Source organism: Mercurialis annua, linkage group LG1-X (genome assembly GCF_937616625.2).
Source record: "Mercurialis annua linkage group LG1-X, ddMerAnnu1.2, whole genome shotgun sequence".
NCBI lineage: Eukaryota > Viridiplantae > Streptophyta > Magnoliopsida > Malpighiales > Euphorbiaceae > Mercurialis > Mercurialis annua.
This window is the reverse complement of record NC_065570.1, coordinates 67672512-67694882: the sequence shown is the minus strand read 5'-3', so window position 1 is coordinate 67694882 and position 22371 is coordinate 67672512. Positions and strand designations below refer to the sequence as shown.

The following is a 22371-nucleotide window of genomic DNA, read 5'->3' as shown; positions in this document are numbered from 1 at the left end:
AAATTCATTTTGTTCAGTTCGATTTATATGTAAATAAATTTGGTTTTTGCTTCAGTTCGGTTTTGCAAGTGAACTGTTTTATTTCACGTTTGGTAAAAGTTTAACTGAAAAAAGAAAACAAATTGAAAAAACTAATTTAACCGACTGGTTTGCTTGGCAATATACATGACATGATTACGACTATGATGCTTACACATGAATTTTGCAGAAGGCGTCTAGACTAGGATTCTACACGAGTCTTGCCGGAATGTGTGAGCTCGTACTAAATCTGTTTGTCTTGAACCTGATGAACATTTGGGATGATGTTCATCCTGGATAATTATACAACACAACCGTTGCGCCATGTCATTCATGCAACAAACCAATTATGCGTTAGCAAAAAAGTAATAATTAAGAGATTCCCTATCACAAAATTGGCTTGATGTAAAAATGACGTGGCGCAACAGTTGCATGGGATAAACACTCATTCATCCCGCAGAAAATGGCCTATTTCTTGTTGTCAACATGACACCATCTCCAAGGGGAGTCATCAAAATGGGAATTGATGACTTCCCATCTCCAAGGGAGTCACCAAAATGCATTTTGATGACTCCCTCACACTCTCTTTCATCAAAAATGGTGAAGGAATTTTTCCTTCACCATTTCACTTTTTGAATATAATAATGTGGTTAATTTACACTTTAGTACATATAAATAATAGTTGTATTTAATTAATTACTTATTTATTAAATAATTTAACGAGACAATGATATAAAAATATTACATGAATAATTTTATAAAATAATAACATAAACATCTTACATTAATAATTTTACGAGACAATTAAAAAAATATTACATAATTAATTTTAGTTTTTATGTTGAGTTAATTTAAATAAATTAATGTAATGTTTATTTTAGTTTTTTATTGTGTTAATTTAAATAAATTAATGTAATTTTCATTTTAAATAATTTTAATATAAATTAAATTTTATAAGATATTCATAATTAAAAAAATTAATAGCAATTTATTTTTAAAAATATGAATAATATTATAATTCGGACGAATATGAGCATAAATAAGTTTGTGGGTGTAATTGGTAAAAAGTGTATAAAATGTTAAGAATTAAAAATAATTATTATATTAAAAAGTAAAAAAATAGGTTTTTTGGTGAAGAATTTGGTGATGACCATTGGAGTGAATTTGGTGAAAATTCACCAAATTGAAAAATGGTGAGGGAAAAATGGTGACTTCCCTTGGAGATGCCCTTAGTAGGCATCTTTCTAATGCTTCATTCCCATTTCTACACAATTGATTTTTTGTTTTAAAGATTTACAAGAATTTTAAATAAAATCTTTATTTCATTTAAAATAAATTCCAAATTCATTTTTCCCATGGAAAATAAAATGTAATTCATTTACAAAGTAATTCTTAACGAATTTAAGTTTTTTCATGGATTAAAAATAAATGCGGTGTTAAAATTAAATTGACATGTGATATATGGACAATTCTTATATAATATTTACTCCATATGTTTCATTTTAATTGTGAAGATCTTTTTACACATTATTTAAGAAAAATTATTAAAACAGTATAATTTTATTTTTATATCTCTATATCACATTAAATACTTTACAGTTTATTAAAAAAATAATTTTAAAACTAATAATAAAAAAGAATAAGATGAATTTTTTTTAGTTAAAAGTATAATATAAATAAAAATTGTCAATTAGAATAAGATACACTATAAAAGAAATTTTAAAAAGAAATTATGTTATTTTCTTATATTTTTATGATAAAGAGAAACAAAATAATTGCTTCACAGTGCAACTTAACTGCAAAAGATATACCGACCCTAGTCATCTTTGTTGCTGATATTTATTTATTTATTTATGGGTTAATTTTTAAAAAAATCACGAACTTTACACGAAATTTCATTTTAATCATGACCTTTAAAAGTTGCCATTTAAAGGCACGAACTTTCATATTGTTTCAAATTCATCATTCAGTGTATTTTTATTAATTAAATTCTTCACTAAATCATTAATGAAATACCCAAATTATTAATCAACATCAAATCTTATTATCTTTTGGTTAGATTATCTAGGATTAGGAATTTTTAATCATATAAAATACACCGAATTTTACTTTGGTGATAGATTTGAAATAAAATGAAAGTTCGTGCCTTTAAATGACAACTTTTAAAGGTCATGATTAAAATGAAACTTCGTGTAAAGTTCGTGATTTTTTTAGGAATTAACCCTTTATTTATCTAGCCAAGTATGAATAAAAGAGGATCAAAATGCTAATTTCAGAACAGGAAGAACCAGAATAGATATTAGAATAAACATAATGAACGTCTTCGTAATTTTAAAGGAAAACGCCAGTAGGTACGATTGAGCTCCGGTATTTCTTATTGCTGCTATAGGGTGAACACGACGAAGTTATTCAGAGAGAGAGAGAGAGAAGGAGATTGTTAGCAAAGATCAAATTGCGAGATTGGTTTAGTTTAGGGTACGTTATTACGATTTGCGATTGTTTTATTTTTGCGGGTTTTTAGATTTTGAATTTTCTTGATCGAATTGGGTACTTATTTTGAATTTTACAGGACCGTTTCACTGTTTTAGCAATTCAATCTCTTCTCTCTCGTGTTCGCTTCAAGATGGCGACTGAACCAGTAATACCCCTTTTCTTGTGTACATATGATGGTTTTTCAATCTTGCATTTTCGTTTGAAGTTTCGGTTGTTGGGTGTTGTTTAAAATGTTAGAATCTTTGGTAGTTAGAAAATGTTTGAAATTGGATTCAGCATTAAAATTGGTATCATGGTATGAGTTAATTTTGAGAATGAATGCTAATGCAGTATTTAATTAAAGATTGTTTCTTTTTATAGGAAAGTTATTGCTGCAATAGTTTTCTTTTCAGGTGTTAGAAAATGGATATACTGTATTGATGGTGCATTGCAAATTATATAAAAGCACATAGCAAATTATATAAAAGCACATAAGTGTGATGATCTAAAGACCTGGTTATGCTGGAACTAATTATGTGAAAGTCAAACGAGTCTTTAGAAGCATTGGGAGTATGAAAACATAGGACGTGTTGTTTTGGTAGTTTTAGGCGGGGATCGCAGTGGAAAGAGTCTGTTTCAAAGTTTCGGTTTTTTACCAGATGCCTTGTTTTGTTAAGTTGAAAGAATTAAATCCAAACAAGGATTACCTTTCCAAGTATGAGAACTAAAAACTAGAATTCAGTTGAATTGAGACTTGTGTTTTTTGAAGACTATGATACAGAAGTAAACTGGCACCCAAGAAAGATAAGAAGGTAAATGAAAAGAGTTTAGTAAGCAAAATTCAACACCCGAGAAAGTATTAGATGTGATGTCAAGTTTTATATTTTTCAAAATTTGTACTAGGGTCGTTATTTCATCTGAAGGAATTTTTTCCTGAACTTATTGTAAACCATGCCTTAGGCTGTCTATTGGGGAGGAGTTAGGTGATTTCTAGTTTATTCTAAACACGGCTTTCTTTTGAATGTGAAATGAGAAATAGATGCTTCTTTGCTCTCTCTTCGTTCAGTTTCAGTCTTTTCTGCTTTTTGATTAATTGAAGATGACTGTAACTTTTCCTTTAACTTGATAGTTCTTTTTGGTTGATTTCCTAAACAAAAAATTGGATCTGTTATAATCATGCAAATCCAAGATTTAATGGAACTTTTAGTTGATTAGTGACCAGCCAAAGTCAACTGGTTTATGAGCTTGTGAGGTATAATATCGAGTTATTGTGGTACACAGATATTGAGTTATTTACACATTGGGCCATCTCTAAAACCTCTACCTATTGTTGTGCTCATCTAATTTCTCAACATATTTTTTAGTATGCTTTACCTTTATTTATCAGACATCCTTTAGATATTCTTATGTTTTTGTTTTCATCTGATCTTTTAGCCTCAGACTGATTATACTGTACTTTTGTATAGGCTATGTATATCCGAGTTAAGCGTAACAAGTCAACTTACTTTATCCAATGCGGTCCAGCTGAGAAAATTCTGGATATTAAGCAGAAATTAAATGTTCTGGTTGACAAGCCAGTAAGTGATCAACGACTGACCTTAATGCCGAACGGAGAAGTGTTGGAGGATTCAAAGTCATTGGCCGACCATAATGTACGATTTAGTGATCACATATATTTCTTGTCATTTTAAAAGAAAAAGATTAATACGTTTATTTTCATAATTGGAAAAAGTGCTTATGTGTGCCATTTTAAGAAATTCATTTAATTTCTTTGACACAGTGTAATGAATTCTCTATGTTTTTTCAGGTTGAAAATGATGCTGTTGTCGCGTTAACATTGAGAAAAGGTTGGCTCCTCTAGTCTTAGCCTTTCTAATTACTGGCTTCCTGTCTGCCGCAATTTTTCTTATGCTTTTAATGAGTAAATTGATGTGAACTAAAAATAAAGGAACATGGATTGGTCTTGTTATTACGTCAATGAACTGTTCTAAGCATGTCTTTTAAAGTTAAATAACGTGCTATAGAAGCCATATGAGTTTCATTGTGTACACTGACATTAATGTTACTCGCAGTCCTCATGAGGGTCGGAACTTAAAAGTCTTGTTACACTTTAGGTTTACCAGAGTGGTTCATGCTTTGTTGGTATGCCTGCCTTGCATTTTCATGTTCATGTATCTTTTAAAATAAACTACAGTTTGAAACTGCTCTTTCTGAAATCAAGCTCTTTCTGATCTCATCTTTATAATGTATCAAAAGGGTCAATGTTGTGCCCGTATTATCTTGATATATCTTGAATCTCGAAAATGAACGAGTTAAAAAAAAATTGAGAGGAAATTGAATAATGGTTATAGTACATGTTTGGAATTTGTTTGAATATTTGCGCGTGCGTGCTGATAACTTCTGCATTTTGCTTTCAGATGATAATGAATTTGAGGATATCAATATTTTGCGGCCAAATGATTTCTACCAGAACCGTGACGGAGATGGTGGCAATTGGTGAGCCATGAGAATTCATAGCTGCAGCATGATTTTTTAGGTATAGCTATACACATACTGTAGTGGTCTTATGTATCGAGCATTGGATTTTAGTTTCATATAAATACTATAGTTCAGATTTGTAGTTAGATTCTAATGTATGCCGAAATGTTCATGCTTACTGGCAAGTGAGTTGCTTATGCCAGGAGACAGTTTAGACATTCGGGTATGTGTAATGTAGTTGCTGCTATATATATGGGATTATTTAGGGCATTTTACGGGAGAACGAGCTTTGGGAACTTGGCAGAAGCCGTTCTTCAGGTTGTTTCAGGTCCACAATACATTATAGTGTCTGGAAAAAATTGATATGCATTTGCCGTTCCAGTATGAGCAAATGCTTTGAGCTTTACAGGTATCAACTTCGGAGGTATTGGTTTAGCGAGATGATGATGGTCGGTTGGTTTTGAATAACTAGAGTTCAAGAACACGAATATTATGTTTGGATTGATGGGCATGTAAATCTTATTCCTCTGCCAGAAAAATCAGAGTTATACGTACTTGGCATTAATAGGTTAATAGCATTAGTAGTAGTACCTCTATCCCACCAGTAACTCCATCAGTTTATACGCCAATGTAATGGGTAATTTATACAAATTGTTCTTGATCTATCTTCTCTCTCCGAATAGTTCATGTACTATCTTCTCTTTCTGAATGGTACCTAAACTTTTAATCTGTATTTCAATTGTTTTTAAATTTTTATTTAATAATTTGATTATTCACGCCGTGAATTTTTTTCTACTTCCGTAAATTTTTATGTTGTGTTGACTAAATTTTTTTCTACTTCCGCAAAGTCATTAAGTTAAGTACACAATTTTTATTGAATCCATGAAACCTAAATATTTGGTTACATATATGTAGATAAATATAATTTAGTTACATAAATATTTATATCTATACATATATGTAGATAAATATAACATATATGAATATAAACTCATACATATTAATTTAACTATTACGTGTAATTTTTATTTTTATTTATTTTAATCAAATTGAACCAAAATCGATAATAAAATTAGTAATTGAACCAAAATTTTAATGTGGTTTGATTTTTTTTTTTTTTTTTTAATAATGATTTGCTTTTACATTTTAATAAAGATTCGGTGTAATTTGATTTTTTTTTATATAGATTAGGGAATGGACTTTGAATTGTAAGTACAGACTCAAAGTAGTTAATTATTTTAAGTTTATAGTAAATAATTTATTTATGCAAAAATTATTAAAAACCCCTGAGTTTTAATAAAATACACTACTACCCCACCCGTTGTTTTTTGTAAATCCATTATGACACCTCTCAAGTTTAGATATATTATACTATCACACTCATATGGTATTTTTTTTTTGTTAGTCAACTCAATTAAAGGGTTAAATTTGACCCTTAAATTTATTTTTTGTCTAGTTTCATCTGAAAATTGTCAATTTTATTTTTAAAAAAATGAATAAAATTTAAAAATAAAATTTAAAAATAAAATTTATTAAAATTTTAAATTATATTTTAACTATTTTTATTAAATGTTTTAGTATTGTTTCAGAAAATGAATAAATAATTTTTTTGACAATTTATGGATAAAATTGAACAAACAATAAGTTTAAGAGTTAAATCTAGCCTTTTGATTGAGTTGACTAACGGAAAAGTTGGCAGATGGGTGTGATAGTACAATATATCTAAACTTAAGAAGTGTTATAATGAATTTGCAAAAATCAGAAGGTGAGCTGGTGCATTTCATTAAAACTCAAGGGAGTTTTAGTAATTTACCCTTTATTAATTTATAAGCTGTTTAGAAAATAGAAAAATGATACTGTTGTGAGCTGAAATAATTTAGTCTCCTAACAAGAAATCTTATCTTGCCAAGACACTCACTTTTCCCCTCACTGCTATTCCTTACGTTACAGACACAGTCATGTCTCTTCTCCGTTGCAAGCTCCCTCCTTTCTCACTTTCTTCTATAAACCCTAATCCCATTTTCACTCCAACTCTCCATTTTCGGTCTCCCCAAACACTCCGAATCCTCTGCGGAGCCAAACGAACCGGCAAAAAAAGATACCCATCAGAGAAAAAGAAGGTTAAATTGAAGCATAAACAAACCCTCCAAATTGAGGAGGTCAAGGACAAGTTTGATGGCATTTGGAGACTTTCCAAGCTTTCTGTTTCAGTTGAGAACGACCCTGGCAAAGATTTTCTTGGTGTCTCTGACGGCTTGCTTCAAGCCATTGCTAAGGCTATCGAATTCCCTGTAATCATTTTTACCTTTTCTTTTTGGTGGTTTTTTAAGAAATTTGGAAACTTAAGTGTTGGATTTTACCTTTTTCTTATTATTGTTTTCAGGTGGCTTCTATGCTTCCACCAGAAGCATTTACTGTTTTTAGGAAGTCTTTTGATGCTAGAAAGGTTCGTTTTTTATTATTTCTAACAATTATGAGATTTTCTAGCATGAGAATTGACGAAGTATGATTCAGTTGAATGGGACAATTGCCTTTTTAGACTCCCAAACAACGGTAAATGTGGTGGAAATGTGTTATAATTTGGAAATTGGATAACGGCTGTTGAACAATTGTATGAGGTTCTGCAAATGAGCATTCTATTTTTTATTGTGGAATGTGAGTTACATTATCTATCTTTTTAAATGCGAGTTTATAGCCATTTCATGCTGTTAAGGTAAAAGGAAAGGAAAATAAGAGATAACTATGCTTTTCATAACTTAAGTTCTGACTTTGTTTGAGTAACAATGTTTTTCAGATGACAAAGGAACCCAAGTTTGTTTACACTGTGGATATGGATGCCAGTAAACTTTTTACTCTAGAGCCTCGCACTCAAGAATTCATTTCCGATTTAAAGCCTAAAGTTGGATTTGTAGAATATTTGCCTCAAGAAAGAGTCTCCGGTGATTTGCTCAACATTATAAACGGTTGTGAAAAGGTAAAAAATGAAAAACCATCTGAAAATAATGGGTCTAGCATTTCCTCCAGCTCTGCGGACACTTTCAAGTACCAAACAATTAGAAAGCCCAAAATTGCAGTTGTAGGGAGTGGACCATCTGGGTTGTTTGCTTCTCTTGTTCTTGCAGAACTTGGTGCAGATGTTACCTTAGTAGAAAGAGGTCAGCCTGTTGAACAAAGAGGACGTGACATTGGTGCTTTAGTGGTTCGGCGGATTTTAGAACTGGAGAGCAACTTTTGCTTTGGGGAGGTTATATCTTGAATCACTTAGTATACTTGTTAAAGGTTGTTTTAATATTTCATGTGCGACTTCCTACTTTTGTTCCTTGAGTGGTTTAAATTATCTTTTCATGAATTAGACTTTAACTGTCTTTAGAACCTATGGCTTATTTGTCCGGAGTACTTCATTTTTACTATAATTACCAAAAAGTAAACTTCCGTTTAGATTCCTTGCGCTTTAGCTTGAAAAGGTTTCTTTTTGTCTTGAAGCCTTATTTTGTTGTTTACATTGATGAACTAATATGAACAGTGAGCGTTATTGTTGCATTCCAAATTTTGAATTCTATGAAATCTTTTTGTCTATTCATTTTAGAATTCAAAATATGAAGATTTAGCTTGTTCATTACTTGTTATAAGGGGTGTACCATATACTGTAGGCATTTACTTGCTAGGTGAATGGCTTAAGGGCTTGTTCCAGTCAATATCCATGGGTGGTTGAGAGCTTAGTAATGACACAGGCTACTAGCCTCACTTGAAGCTCAAAAACTAGAGAGAATCTCACACTATTTTCAAATCATCTTTTAGCACAAGCTCTGGTTTGTCGCCATGTTTATCAGCAATGAGACAATTAGGGGCAACCATCTCGTCCCATTTAAGTCCCAGGCTGGGATACTATTTTTAACACCATTCGCCTTGTATACTTTGAATTTGAAGAACTTATTTAATTGGACACTGCCACTGTAATTTTGTCTAAGCAATCAATCAGCAGGTTTAGTTCAATTTTGGCTGCTCTTTAGTATATTCTTATATTTATGTTGTTTATGTAATATCTCTATGATAAAATGAAAGATCTTTGGTAATGTCACTTCTTTTGTTCCTCTGTTTGATCTGTTATTTCTATATTCTATTTGTTAGTTACCCATTTAATTTTAGTGTGTTTCTTTATTTGTTCACTGCCAAGTTATATTAAGGACTTATGCATGGCAGGGCGGTGCAGGTACTTGGAGTGATGGAAAGCTAGTAACTAGAATTGGAAGGAACAGCAACAGTGTATTAGCTGTGAGAACTATTCCCCTTAAATTTCTGATTCTGTTTAATATTCAAATTTTTAATTTATTTTGTTTATGTATCATATTTTCCATTGCACTGGATTCTTTGGCATGTTCTTCCTTTCTGGTCAGTTAACATCCCTGGTAGAGCTTATCTATGATTTTAAGTCGAACTCAGTACATGAACAAATAATTGGGTTTTCCAGAAAAGTTGAACACAAAATATTTACTTTCTTGTTATATCATAATCCTCAGTATGATTAACCATAACTTTCCCACTTATGAAAACATTTTGTCATTACTATGGACTTTTTTCAAGTTAGCCAGTCTTGAAAATATTGGTTGCTGACAAAAAATATAAACTTCTTCTTCACATCTGAAGATCATTTATAAGCAATTATGGAGATTTGCAAAAGGAAAACAAAACCATTTTTTGTTGTAGTTTTCAAGTGTCATGCTCCCAATCATAAGGACAGCCTGCTTCAAGATTCAGTAAATTTTTGTAAGATATTGCATTGGATTGTCTCACGCTTAATTTTTTCCTTAGGTTATGAAAACATTAGTTCAGTTTGGTGCTCCACAAAATATATTGATTGATGGGAAGCCTCATCTGGGAACAGATAAGTTGGTTCCGCTGCTTCGCAACTTTAGGCAGCATCTAGAAAGGCTGGGTGTAAGTTGCAGAATGAAATTGTCCTTTCAGAAACTAGTTACTGGTCTGCTTTCTGTTAAACTTTTTTCTTTTGACGTCCCAATTTGCTTCTGACTCTTACATTTCTCAACATACTTAGGTTTCTATAAAGTTTGGCACTAGGTTGGATGATTTAATGATTGAGAATGGACATGTTGTGGGGATAAAAGTTTCTCATTCAAAAGACATATTGCCGAATGACGGCCAGAAGCTGGGGTATGATTCGGTAATACTGGCAGTGGGGCATTCTGCACGTGACATATATCAAATGCTTCTTTCCCATAGTATTCACATGGTCCCAAAAGATTTTTCGGTGAGTTTGGAATGTCTTTTTCTATTCCTTTTCATATATAGGAAAACTACATTATGACTAGAGACATGCAAGCATGCTCTATGAAAATGCTTAAACATGGAAATCCAAAGTTTTTGCACTTTTTACCATTGTCTGTTAACTTGGTTGGATAAACAGGTCGGTTTGCGCGTTGAGCATCCTCAAGAGCTAATAGACAAGATACAGGTTGTCTTTATTTCTCCTTTTTTCATCTTTATGAAAAACTGGACAATGATCTATTCTGCTTTTCGAGTTACTTACTTTTTTATTCCGTCTCTGTTTTTAGATCTAATGTTGTCAAGTGTCAACTATAGTCTTTTCTGTTTGTTTAAAATTCACTTCTTACAAAATTGCAGTATGCTGGGTTGGCGTCTGAGGTTCGTAGGGGACGTGGGAAAGTTCCTGTTGCAGATTACAAGATTGCTAGTTATATTAGTGGAAAAGATGTGAACATGTCTTCAAATTCAGGGGCTGAAAGTCGCAGTTGCTATTCTTTTTGCATGTGCCCTGGCGGACAGGTATGTTTGTTCTTGTGGCTGCTTTCTGCAAAATGTACATTTTCTAGTGCGATTATCATTTGCAAATTAACCCTTTTTAGCAAATACATACTTTCTTTTGTAAAAGAAAAATATCTATTTATTATCCTCTTCAAAATTATATAAATTTGATTTAGCTAAAAATTGAGTTCTTGGGTTCTTAATTTGGGAAATTATTATACTTCTGTTTAGGATATTTTCACAGGCAGCACTTTGCAATGCAGTCCAGACCTCCTATACCACAGCTTACAGTAGTTTGTCTTGTGTGTGTTTTCATTTGATATAGTAGTTGAATCAGGATTTATTGTCCTGATGAAATCAACCCACCATACGTTTAGGAAGCATGAATTTGTGTCTACAGGTTGTTCTTACCAGTACAAACCCATCAGAACTATGCATCAATGGTATGTCATTTTCTCGTCGAGCTTCCAAGTGGGCAAATGCGGCACTTGTTGTCACTGTCTCGACGCAGGATTTTGAGGCATTGAATTTGCATGGACCACTTGCTGGGGTTGAATTCCAGGTAGCCTTTCACTCTACCTCAGTGTCCGTTTTCATTTTTCATTTTTGACTTGTGATTTAATCTTTACTGCTCACCCGACTTTTGGTTCATAAAAAAGATAGAGATTTATATCCATTTGTGCAAATATTTATATTTAACCTGCTGAAGGATGAAGTACTTCTTTTCTTGGTTTTAATCGGAATCTTGCTGATACTTTTGTTGGACATATCATAATTCTCATATATAAATGTCCACATTAGAAAGTTACCTGTGGTGCTTCAAAATACAGTAGTTTCTTCTTTATCAATGTTCATATGCATTTTCCCATGATAATTCTCACATTTTTTAGAGGGAATTTGAGCGAAGAGCAGCTGTAATGGGAGGTGGAAATTTTGTGGTGCCTGCGCAGACAGTTACTGATTTTCTGGCAAATAAATTATCAGGTAGAATCAGTATTTCATTTCCAGAATCATTTAACCATTAAAGTTCATCTAGCTTGGTTTGCTTTGTTTTGCTAGAAACATCGTTGCCGCCATCAAGCTATCGCTTAGGAGTAACGGCAGCCAATCTTCATGAGTTGTTTCCCTCTCACATCACAGATGCTCTGCAGCATTCAATCTTGATGTTTGACAAAGAGGTTGTCACTTATTTTAATTATGACAAGTTCCTCATATTTTTACTTAATAAGCTTAATTTTTATTAACTATTTTAATCTTCAGTTACCAGGATTTATATCCGAGAATGCCATTCTTCACGGGGTAGAGGTATCATTTACTTCTCTATTTTTGTAGTTTATCATTCATACGATTACGTCTGCTTTTGATTTTGCATGGAACTATGTTTTATAGGCTATTGAATAATCATTCTAACTTTTAAGTTTTTGTAGTGTAATCAATCACTCACAAAATTGCTGTTATATCTTTCATTTTTTCTTCTAGACTAGAAGTAGTTCTCCTGTTCAGATATCTCGGAACAGTGACACTTATGAGAGTATGTCCTTGAGAGGGCTCTATCCAATCGGTGAAGGAGCAGGTTACGCTGGCGGCATTGTTAGTGCTGCAGTTGATGGCATGCATGCAGGATTCGCTGTGGCGAAAAAGTTTGGTCTGTTCCTCGGCGACATAGAGTCGGTTTTGGGGAAGGCTCAGGGTGCTGGATTGGTGAAGTACTAAAACTGTTTCGGTTTTTGGTATCATCCAGATACATCTGGACACCAATCTGAATCTGGCAAAACACAACGGCACAAGATACACAAGTTAGAAATTCTCGCCATGCTGCGAAACATAGGTTAGTATATGCATACTATGCCATTCTCAGAAACAACTATTAGAAAGAAGATTTGGAATGTCCATATTGATTGTTCTTCTTTTCGACCAGGAGGTTCGTCGTGCAACTTTATGAGCATGTCGATTATAGTGTCTAATTTTGATTTTCTACGAGCACAGATTATTATCACCAGATGCTGACCATGGTTGACAAATAAATCGTCTTCATTTAAAGTTTGAAGACAATGCAAATTTTGTTTTCACCAGAAGCTTACGGATGCTTTTCCATTGTCCGCGACCAAGTGCAAAGAGGCGCCTATGTGTGATTCTGGCCATACAAGCGCAGTTGACGGGTTTGACATGGTTGTTCTTGTTTAGCATTATCCCTGAAGTGGGTTGATTGATTGAAATCATGTGATGCTAATATTGTAAAGAAACTGTTCTATCTGATTATTAGAAAAGCTGTTAAGGAGTACTGTTAGATTTGAACATTCCTGACATATCTTAAATCAGGTTGTGATGTAAATATTATCATCGGATAATTAAGTCTATGATTTTCCATTTTTTGGGATGTTATGTGAAAGAACTATAAGGATATTTGTAAGGATATTTGGGGAAGGGGAGTGCTTGTGGAAGAAATCGATCTCACGATCTAGTAAAATATTGCATAGCGCTTATATCATTTGACCTTCTTAGGATATTATTTGATAAATATCACTCCTATTTTTTATTCACCTTTTTTAATGTTTATCTTGTAAATTTGTTTCAAGTAGTTAATAAAAGAAAAAATCAATAAAAAGTGTTATTCAAAATACAAATAAAATACCTAAAATAAAGTATTTTTTAAAAAATGAGATAAAAAAAATCTATTATTTTAGAACTTCTAATTTTTCTGATTCCTACCATCATTTTGCTAAGTTGATATGGTATCTAATGCAAACCTTCAAGACAAAATAAGAATCGGTGTGATTTTATAATTATTTATTATTGTAAACTTAGACTATTCTTCTTCTGAACAATTTTAGGATTTAAAGAAAAGGTTTTGAGTATTACCATGTTATGTCTCAAACCTTGGTAGCAAAAAAACAAGAGCACTGCCATGTTCTGTTTTTTTCAATCAAATTGTATTTCACAAAAAAGCCAAAAAAAAAATGGAAACTTGATATCTTTTCAAGTAAAAAACAAAGCGACAATAATTAAGAAAGAAAAAAAATAAAGAAGTAAATGTAGGGGCAGGATAGGTGCATGGGCTTGACCACAATCATTATGCCCCACATGATTGTTCATCATTTTGGGGACCATTGGGCTTTTGGCCATTTTTACAACTTTTTCTAAAATATTTTTAATTTTATTATTAACTTCAATTTGATATCTTGTAATTTTATAATATAACTTAAGCATATGGAGAATTAATGTATTTAAATATCAATCTATTATCTAATTTTATACAAAATTACTAATATACAATTAATTTTAATGTTAAAATTAATAAAAAAATTATATACTATTGTTAGCTGGATTAAAAATATTTAAATTGCTTAAGTGAAAAATGTATAACGGAAACTAGAAACGAAATGATAACAAAAAAAAATTGAGATGGGCAAGTAGTGTTTAGAAATTGTAATCAATGGATTTTAAGTATGTACCAATGGACAAAATAAGAATTATTCTTTTAATATGAAAATTATTTTTAAGAGAGGATAGTATCTACTTTTATAAGTTATAATTTTTAAATTTCCTATCCGGATGAATCATATAAAAATATATAGTAAATCAACTATGACTGTTGTTCTTTTAAGAGCAAATTACTCTAAGACCCCTCATATTTATCATAATTCATAATTTAATACCCTTTATTTAAAAATTAAATGATTTAATACCTCAGTTTTGATTTTTTAAACTATAAGGTCCTTCTGTTAGTTCCGTTAAAAATTGGATATTAACTTTCAAACGATTTGGTACTTCAGTTTTAATTATGTAAACGATTTGGTACCTCACTTTTAATTATTTCAACGATTTGGTACCTCATTTTCAAACGATTTAGAACCTCACGTTTCATTCCGTTAACGATTTGGTACTTATATTTAACAGAAGGGTCTTATAGTTTACAAGATCAAAACTGAGGTACCAAATCGTTTAATTTTCAAATAAGGGATACCCAACCGTAAATTATGACAAACGTGAGAGGCCTTAGAGTAATTTGCTCTGTAAACTTCTTCTTCACACTTTCTATTGAAAGATAAACAAAGAGGAAATTAGAGTCAGCACTTGATTATTAAAAATAATTCCAAAAATACTTGAGCATCTTTTTTTTATCTCAACACTTGATCTCATCTTTTTATTTCAGCTAGCACTTGATTCTACCTTTTTCTTTTATCTAACACTTGATCCTACCTTTTTATCCCATCTAACATTTGACCCCTCTTTTTTTATTCCATCCAACATTTCATCATATTTTTTTTATTTCATCCAACATTTACCCACACTTTTTTAAGATTTAGGATTTAGAGTTTAAGATTTTAGGGTTTAGAATTTAAGAATTTAGAGTTAGGATTTAGGATTTATGAGTTAGCATGATTTAGTATGATAGGGTTTAGAATTTAGGAATTAGCATGGTTTATGATTTAAAATTTAAGGTTAGGATTTAGAATTTAGCCTGGTAGAGTTTAAAATTTAGGAATTAGCACGGTTTAAGGTTTAAAATTTAGAGTTTAACATAATTTAAAATTTAGGGTTTAGGGTTAGCATGATTAGGGTGTAGAGTTTAGGGTTAGCATGATTTAGGGTTTAGGGTTTAGTATGGTTTAGGATTTAGGGTTTAAATATAGATTGAAATATAAAAAAATAGAGAAATAAAATTTTAAGTGTTAGGTTTAATATTTTTATTAAATCAAGTGCTAGGTACAATTTATTTTGTTTTGTAAGTATTATCCGTAAATAAAAAAATATAAATATTTTTGAGATTATTTTAATAAAATTAGGTAGTTTTTAACTTTTCCCATAAACAAATCCATAGGACCCCTGTGTGCATCAAATATTACAACAATATGAGACAAAAGAAATACTAGAAGAATAAAATGAAAAGAATATAGATTATAATTTTAATTTATTTTATTACATTGTAAAAAGGCTAAACCTAATTTAGGGTTAAAATTATATAGTTTTTGGTTCATCGGGATTCTCAACTCCTATTTAACTTCCTCATATCTCTAAATTTTCGTTTTTTTTTTGTTCATCAGATCTTTCAACTTTTATTTGACTTCCTCACGTTCCTAAATTTTTATTTTGTGGTTCATTGGGTGCATAAACTTACGTTTTTTTTGCTTCATTAAGTCGTTAAATGGATTTCCGTTTAAGGACTTAATCAAAAAACAAAAGTTTAGGGATCTGATGAAGTTAAATATAAGTTGAAGGACCTGATGAACCAAAAAATAAAAATTTAAGAACTTAAAAAGCTAAATAGAAATTGAGGAGTCTGATGAATCAAATAGTATAATTTAGAGACTATAAAATAGGTTTAACCTTATAAACAAAGACTTATTTCTCTGAATATATTTGATTAAAATAATAGTGAGGTTTAGCATTGTATTGTATAGCAAAAAAGAAGATCAGGAATATCATATCACTAAGGATAAAGAAATAACACACCCCTTCGTTCTAAAAAAAAAAAAAAGAATAGGCCATATGAATAAATACAGAAATTAAAAAAAAATTAACTTTATCAAAACTAGTTTTCTATTCATTAATGATTTTTAGATATAGAAATAATATGTGGAACTATTTTGAAAATATCTGATCTTAAAATTTATTTATACTTTTTTCATCCAATTATCTTCGCTACCTTTTTAATAAACATATTTATATAGAGGTTTAGTTATTTAATAAAGACCCTTATAATATTTTTTTATTTTTACCCTCACCTAGAAAAAAAGTTCATTTGTACTTTATTTTCGATTTTTCATTTTGAACTGTACCCCAAAATTTAACTTTTTTACAATTTAATTAATTAAAAGGATGCGAATATTTAAAAATAATTAAATAGAAGAGTTATATTATATTTTTTTCTATTTTAAAAAATACAAACAAATCTTTTAACTTAAAAAATATTCAAATAAATCCTAAAAATTTGTTTTAAATTTTTTATTTAAAAAACTTCCAATCCACCCTTATACTCCTTCGATTTACGAATCCGCTAGCAAAGTCCAATAAATTTTTTATAAAAAGTATTTTATTTTTTATTTTTTTCGGATTTCAGGTCCTCCTCATCTGAAAAGAGGAATTGTTGCTCCACTTCTCATGGAGGAGTTCGGAGCTGCTGCTCCTCAACTAAAACTCAGGCGAGGAGCAGATCTACTCCTCATGCCTATCTATGAAATTGGGTTTGACCACAACTTTTAGATGCAAATTTCCACACTTTTAACTTCCAATCATTAGAAACCATCTGATGTTGAAGAAATCATTATACATCATGACCGTGGACCTAAACTTGACCTATCTTTTATATGAACTAAATTTGAATTTCTAATAAAATTGGCTCCATTTTGAATTATTGAGAGTTTATTAGTAATTGTCTGCTATTATATTATATGTAATATTTCTAACAATAACATAATATATATTGTTAAGACATTGTAAAATGCAATGCTATTATAAATAACAACTTTCTTTCAAAGTTGAGTAGATTACTTTTATTTTGAATTCGAGAAGTAAATTACTTAAATCAAGATTAGATCATAATAATTAGTTTATGGTTGACTTTTAGAAGAAAATTAGTTTTTTTTATAAAATTTAAATAATTTAATCATGATTATGATAATTTGTCAATAATCTAACAGTAAACAAATTTTTATATCAATAATATATTACTTTATAAAATGATTATCTTATTTTATGTATAAATTAGTCCATATTAAATAGAAAACTTCTAAATAAGCTAATTAATTATAAAATTTTCTTAATATAAAAAAATTTATTATAAATAACTAATTTGTTAAAGTCAGCATCATATTTCTGAAAATAATTAATTTTGTAAATTATTAAGAATGTGTTAACTTTTAATAGCATAAGTCTGAGCTAAACGTAATGAACATTATAAAAAGGTTTTGAAACTCTTACAATATCCTTAGAAAATTCTAGTTTCCCAAGCAGCAAAGGAATAAGCAGCCTTTGGTTTTTGACAAATTTTATATTATTAGGATAAGAAGTACTCAAAGGGCGATATAACAATCTTGCATGTAATAATATTAAACAAATTGAGTAAATAATTTTGAACTATGAATATATATGTGTGCAAATCACTATCCTTTGAACAAGTAAATGTAGTTGACATTTTAATTTGTGTTTCTGAAATTCTATACATTTCATATGATTTCTCTAATTATTTATACTTTCTATTGGTCCAAACCCTATAAAGAGAAGTAGAATTTTATAATGTAATAGAAAATTCAAAGTTAAAACATAGAAAAATGTTTTTGAAGTAAATTACCTAAATGGTCGGCGGATGGTCTGTAGAATTCTATGAATTAATTTATGGCTATAAACAATATAAATTTAGTTTGTTTCAATATTAAATTGCCTTTAGGGATAATTATCCATGCAATCAAATTCCCAATTTAATAAATGTAGTGTTCCTCCAGTCCCAAATTGATAAACAGTTTAGATAAATACGGGTATTTTTAAATTCTTAAAATAAAATTTAATACATGAAAAAATACCATTTTTGTCTTTATTTAATATAGTGGGACTTTTTTTATCATTTGAAAATGAAGATATTTTGGTGTTTATAGGATGATTCAGTTTAACAATTTTGATACCAATATATTATAGCTCAAATAGTATAAGAAGGGATACACTCAAGTTCTAATGAATTTGACGGGTCATATTCAACAAATCTACACCATTTATTACAAAACGAATGGCGTAGATTAAAAAGTTCAATTTTAATAAAATTTCTACATCACAACATAAATAATCAACAATAGTTGTCTAGATCGTAAGCTCAATTGTTCAATAAGCGTTTTGTGTTTTTAATAACAAAAAAAATCATAATTTTAACAAAACATTGTCTAATAAATATGTCATTTAAACTATAGTTTATTGGATGGTTTCTTTTAATCAACAAGCTCAAAAGATTGCATCGGAAAAGAGTGGTTTTGAGTGGGGAGTCTATTTAACATGTTGGTAGAAAATTCTTCCTTTTTATAGTAGTAGTAAGAATTGGAAATAACTACTTTAACTAATTTTGTGCTTAACATATGCAACATCATATAAATTAACAAAATATTACCTTCGTCTTCTTTTTTATAGTTTAGATGATAACACAAGTGAAATTATAAGGACTTAATAATCTAAAACATCACATTGTCTGAGGTTTTAATTGATTCTACAAGTATAATAATTTATTTTTTTGAAAAATAAAAAAACATTTAATAATTCAAAATCAGTCAATACATAGATTTTGATATTTAGAAGGTCATACCTCATCTATTTCGACAAATTACAAGACTCTGTACTGTAAATTTTATTCTGCAAGTGTAAGCTACAATATAAGTTTTTGTATTAATATGATGAAAACTTTCATATATATCGCTCTTCATTGATCTAAAATAGCCTTATGCTATTAAACTAATATTAACACAAAACAAAAAAAATCTTGTTGAATATATCCATTATAACCTTTTAATAAAAAGGAATTAGATTATTCTTTATTGTCAAAATATACTATTTCTGGTCCTATGACTGCTACAACTATCCGTTCACGTTTAATCTTCGTTTTTGTGTTATATTTATTCTCTTTAGCATTAATGTCATCAAAATAAATACAAGATACACCTATATTTGGTGGAATCCATCGTAAGATGACGATTTTGATTATTGTAGAGATCAAATTTGCTTTAAAAACAAAACTCAACATCTACCAGAATTAAAAATAAACCATTTTGTAATTAGATTACATCTAATCCAACTAAAAAAATAGAGTTGATAAAATTCTAGATGTAGACCAAAATTGGTCACAAAATAAACTTTTTTCAAAACTAAAAACAATAAAATTATGAAAGGGAAAAAAGTCATTTATGCCCCTAAGGTTTTGTCAAGAATAGCCAAGATCACTTTCAAAATGAATAAGATGAAAAAACTTACTAGAATTTGAGAGTATTTTTTCAAGTGAGCGGCTATATTTTTTATATAGCCATAACAAATGATTTTATTCTAATTATAGAGAAACTTACTCATTTTAAATAATTAAATATAATTTTATTTATGCGGTATTATTATTATCTTTTTAGCACTATTATATTTAATTCATTTGATTAAATTTAATTATATTATACAACTAATTTATTATTTTTCACATAATAATAGCATGAATTTTGATTGATTAGATTTACAGTTAATGTCACCATATAACACAAGTTTTAGCATTTTTTTTCGATTTAAACACAAATTATAAAACGTCTCAACTAATAGCAAAACTTTTCAGTATTTGGCATATATAGCATAAATGTCCAAAATAACGTCATTTGGTCATCAGTACGATCAAAAACAATGTCATTTTAACCAAATAAAATAGCATAAAATGCATATGAGACTATAGAATGAAAAGTTTGGAAATGTTATTCATTTGACATTAACCCTTAAATTTAATTACAATTAATTTTAAAGTGATACTTTAGTAAATATATAAATAATGTCATAAATGTTGTTAGATTGGAGATACTTTAAATTTCTGAATTTCTTCCATATCTTTATTCTTTATGCCAATTTGTCGATAGCAAGTACAAATCAATGACCAGGACCACAATTTACTAGGACAATGGTCATGCATAAGGATGAAATTTCTCCTACGTTTCCAACATTTTGGAATTCAAAAAAACAATTCCTAAATTTAAATTTAAGAAAATTTCTAAAATTAAATTCTCTATATTTACTGATTAGATGTTTCTACAGCTCTAGTAGTTCCAACCGCTCCAATCTATTGAAATTCATGTTTTTCTTAACCAACAATATATGCAATTTGTTGATATTTTAAAAAAAAAAATCCACTACTACAATAGAATGAATCACTTTTCTTGCAGCCGCTCCGCCACTGGTATAGCAAATTAATTCATCCTATCAAAAAAGAGAATAATTTTTTTTTGGAATTACCATTTTTTTTGAATAAAAAAAAACCCTAAATTAGAATGATAAACAAACTGTAAGAGAAACATATAGATGCAAATTTTGAATTAGAAAAAAAATTATCTTTGAAATTTCCTTTGACAAAAAAGAAGAAGAAAGGTAGTGGCGCTGCCGATAAAAGGATCGTCAGAGAGAAAGAGACAACGATGGATATTGGAGAAAACAACCCCCGAAATGCAGGTGAATTGTTAAGGCGCTCTCTTGATTTAAGTGAGGCCACAGGTTCGAACCGCACTCATGTATGCAGTCGTTTAAAATTTGAGGTCAGAATCTGCCTCCCGCAAGCGACCTACACTATTCAAGTGGAAATTAATATGAACGTTGGAAGTTTAAAAGTGTCATTTAATAATTAAGATCCGTTTATAAAACTTCATGAACTAATAAAAGAGAAAAATATAGAAAGATTGGCCAACATACCTATTCTTTTTAAATTTGTAGAATTTAATAATACAATATAAATATTTGTAATCTAATACTAATAAAATGATAAATAAATCATAATTTGGCCAAATTTTTAGAAAACTATTTATTTTTTATTTTTGAATATCTTTCTATTTTTTCAGTTTTTTTCAACGTAATTTCTAACTCTTATTTTGTTAAGTCTGTGGCTTCAGTCTTTTTCTTATCTTTATATATTAATATAAGTTATGAATATAATAATATTCAAGCCATTTATAAGCATTTAATAATGGAAGTTATACGCCACATAAAACTTTTTTTTTTTGATAAATGAGGAGGGGGAGCGTTTGTAAGTAAAATTGAACCCACAACCTTAACAGTTTGCTGTCCAACACTTATTCCACATAAAACTACTTAATTATTTATGGATGGAGTTACAAGCCACAAAATATGCTTACTATATCCACATGCAATTAAAATGGAGATTACACTCCATTTATAGAATAATAGACACTGTAGGTATCTAAACTATCGTTATACTTTATTTTAATTATCGAATTTGAATTTTTATTTTAATTACTAAACTTTAAAATATTTCAACTGAGGTTTTTAGGCCAAAAAAGATGATGTGGCAACTGAATTTTGTAACCAAAATGAAAAATAAAATAATTTGGTATATAAATTGAAAAAAATCAAAATTTGTTAACAATTAAAAAGTTTGGTAACCAAATTGAAAACAAATTAAAATTTATTAACCAAAATAGAAAATAAAAATAAAAATTCGGTAACCAGTGAAATATAGCGAAAGTTTGGGTATTCACAGTTTCTATTATCCGGATTTATTGCCGTCATTAAAATTATTTCTTCTGTCCCAATAGAGTTGTTCACTTTGTCATTATCATACGGTTTAAAAATGACATTTAGTGCTATTTATTTTTACAATTTTCTCTGTTTTTTTTACTATACTCTTATTTAATACAGCCACTAATTCTTAAACCTGTACATTCAATAGATGGCAGTTAATACTGGCTTATTAGTATATTTTGAATAAAGATAATGTATAAAAAGTAATTTTAAAGTTTGTTATTTATTAGAAATGGATAAAAAAATTGGAACAACAAAATGAAAAAATGGACAATTCTATTAGAAGAGAGAGTAAAATATTTTTCTCCTCAATTGAAAAAACTATAAAAATTACAATTAATATTCAAATACAAGTAAGACTTGTTTTATCAATGT

General features: G+C 29.5%; 2 protein-coding genes across 4 annotated transcripts; both read left to right on the top strand.

Annotated features, from left to right (window-relative positions):
- The first annotated feature begins 2297 nt into the window (after positions 1–2297).
- On the top strand, positions 2298–5633 carry LOC126665361 (uncharacterized). The gene is made up of 5 exons (XM_050358485.2): positions 2298–2493; positions 2588–2656; positions 3957–4142; positions 4298–4337; positions 4908–5633. The coding sequence occupies exons 2-5, from the start codon at positions 2642–2644 to the stop codon at positions 4988–4990; spliced, it is 324 nt and encodes a 107-aa protein (XP_050214442.1). The 5' UTR covers positions 2298–2493; positions 2588–2641; the 3' UTR covers positions 4991–5633.
- Positions 5634–6818: 1185 nt separating this feature from the next.
- Positions 6819–13152, top strand: LOC126656865 (uncharacterized). 3 transcript variants are annotated; one of them, XM_050351489.2, is made up of 14 exons: positions 6820–7259; positions 7352–7414; positions 7763–8212; positions 9169–9240; positions 9778–9903; positions 10022–10234; positions 10391–10438; positions 10609–10770; positions 11150–11311; positions 11640–11733; positions 11809–11927; positions 12010–12054; positions 12229–12577; positions 12736–13152. In XM_050351489.2, exons 1-13 carry the CDS (start codon positions 6927–6929, stop codon positions 12460–12462), a joined length of 2121 nt encoding a protein of 706 aa, XP_050207446.1. In that variant the 5' UTR covers positions 6820–6926; the 3' UTR covers positions 12463–12577; positions 12736–13152. The 3 variants fall into 3 exon arrangements, with proteins under 3 accessions (XP_050207451.1, XP_050207446.1, XP_055960318.1); XM_056104343.1 differs by having other exon boundaries at positions 12668–13152; XM_050351494.2 differs by lacking the exons at positions 12010–12054; positions 12229–12577; positions 12736–13152 and having other exon boundaries at positions 6819–7259; positions 11786–11919.
- Positions 13153–22371: the final 9219 nt, after the last annotated feature.

What these genes read in the sequence shown, in the direction of transcription:
- LOC126665361 (XM_050358485.2), top strand. An exon ending in AGTCATTGGCCGACCATAAT is followed by an intron (nt 4,143 to 4,297) that starts GTACGATTTAGT and finishes ATGTTTTTTCAG; the next exon opens with GTTGAAAATGATGCTGTTGT. An exon ending in CGCGTTAACATTGAGAAAAG is followed by an intron (nt 4,338 to 4,907) that starts GTTGGCTCCTCT and finishes TTTTGCTTTCAG; the next exon opens with ATGATAATGAATTTGAGGAT.
- LOC126656865 (XM_050351489.2), top strand. Translation starts at nt 6,927, where the DNA reads ATGTCTCTTCTCCGTTGCAAGCTCCCTCCTTTCTCACTTTCTTCTATA. An exon ending in ACAGCAACAGTGTATTAGCT is followed by an intron (nt 9,241 to 9,777) that starts GTGAGAACTATT and finishes TTTTTTCCTTAG; the next exon opens with GTTATGAAAACATTAGTTCA. An exon ending in AGCTAATAGACAAGATACAG is followed by an intron (nt 10,439 to 10,608) that starts GTTGTCTTTATT and finishes ACAAAATTGCAG; the next exon opens with TATGCTGGGTTGGCGTCTGA.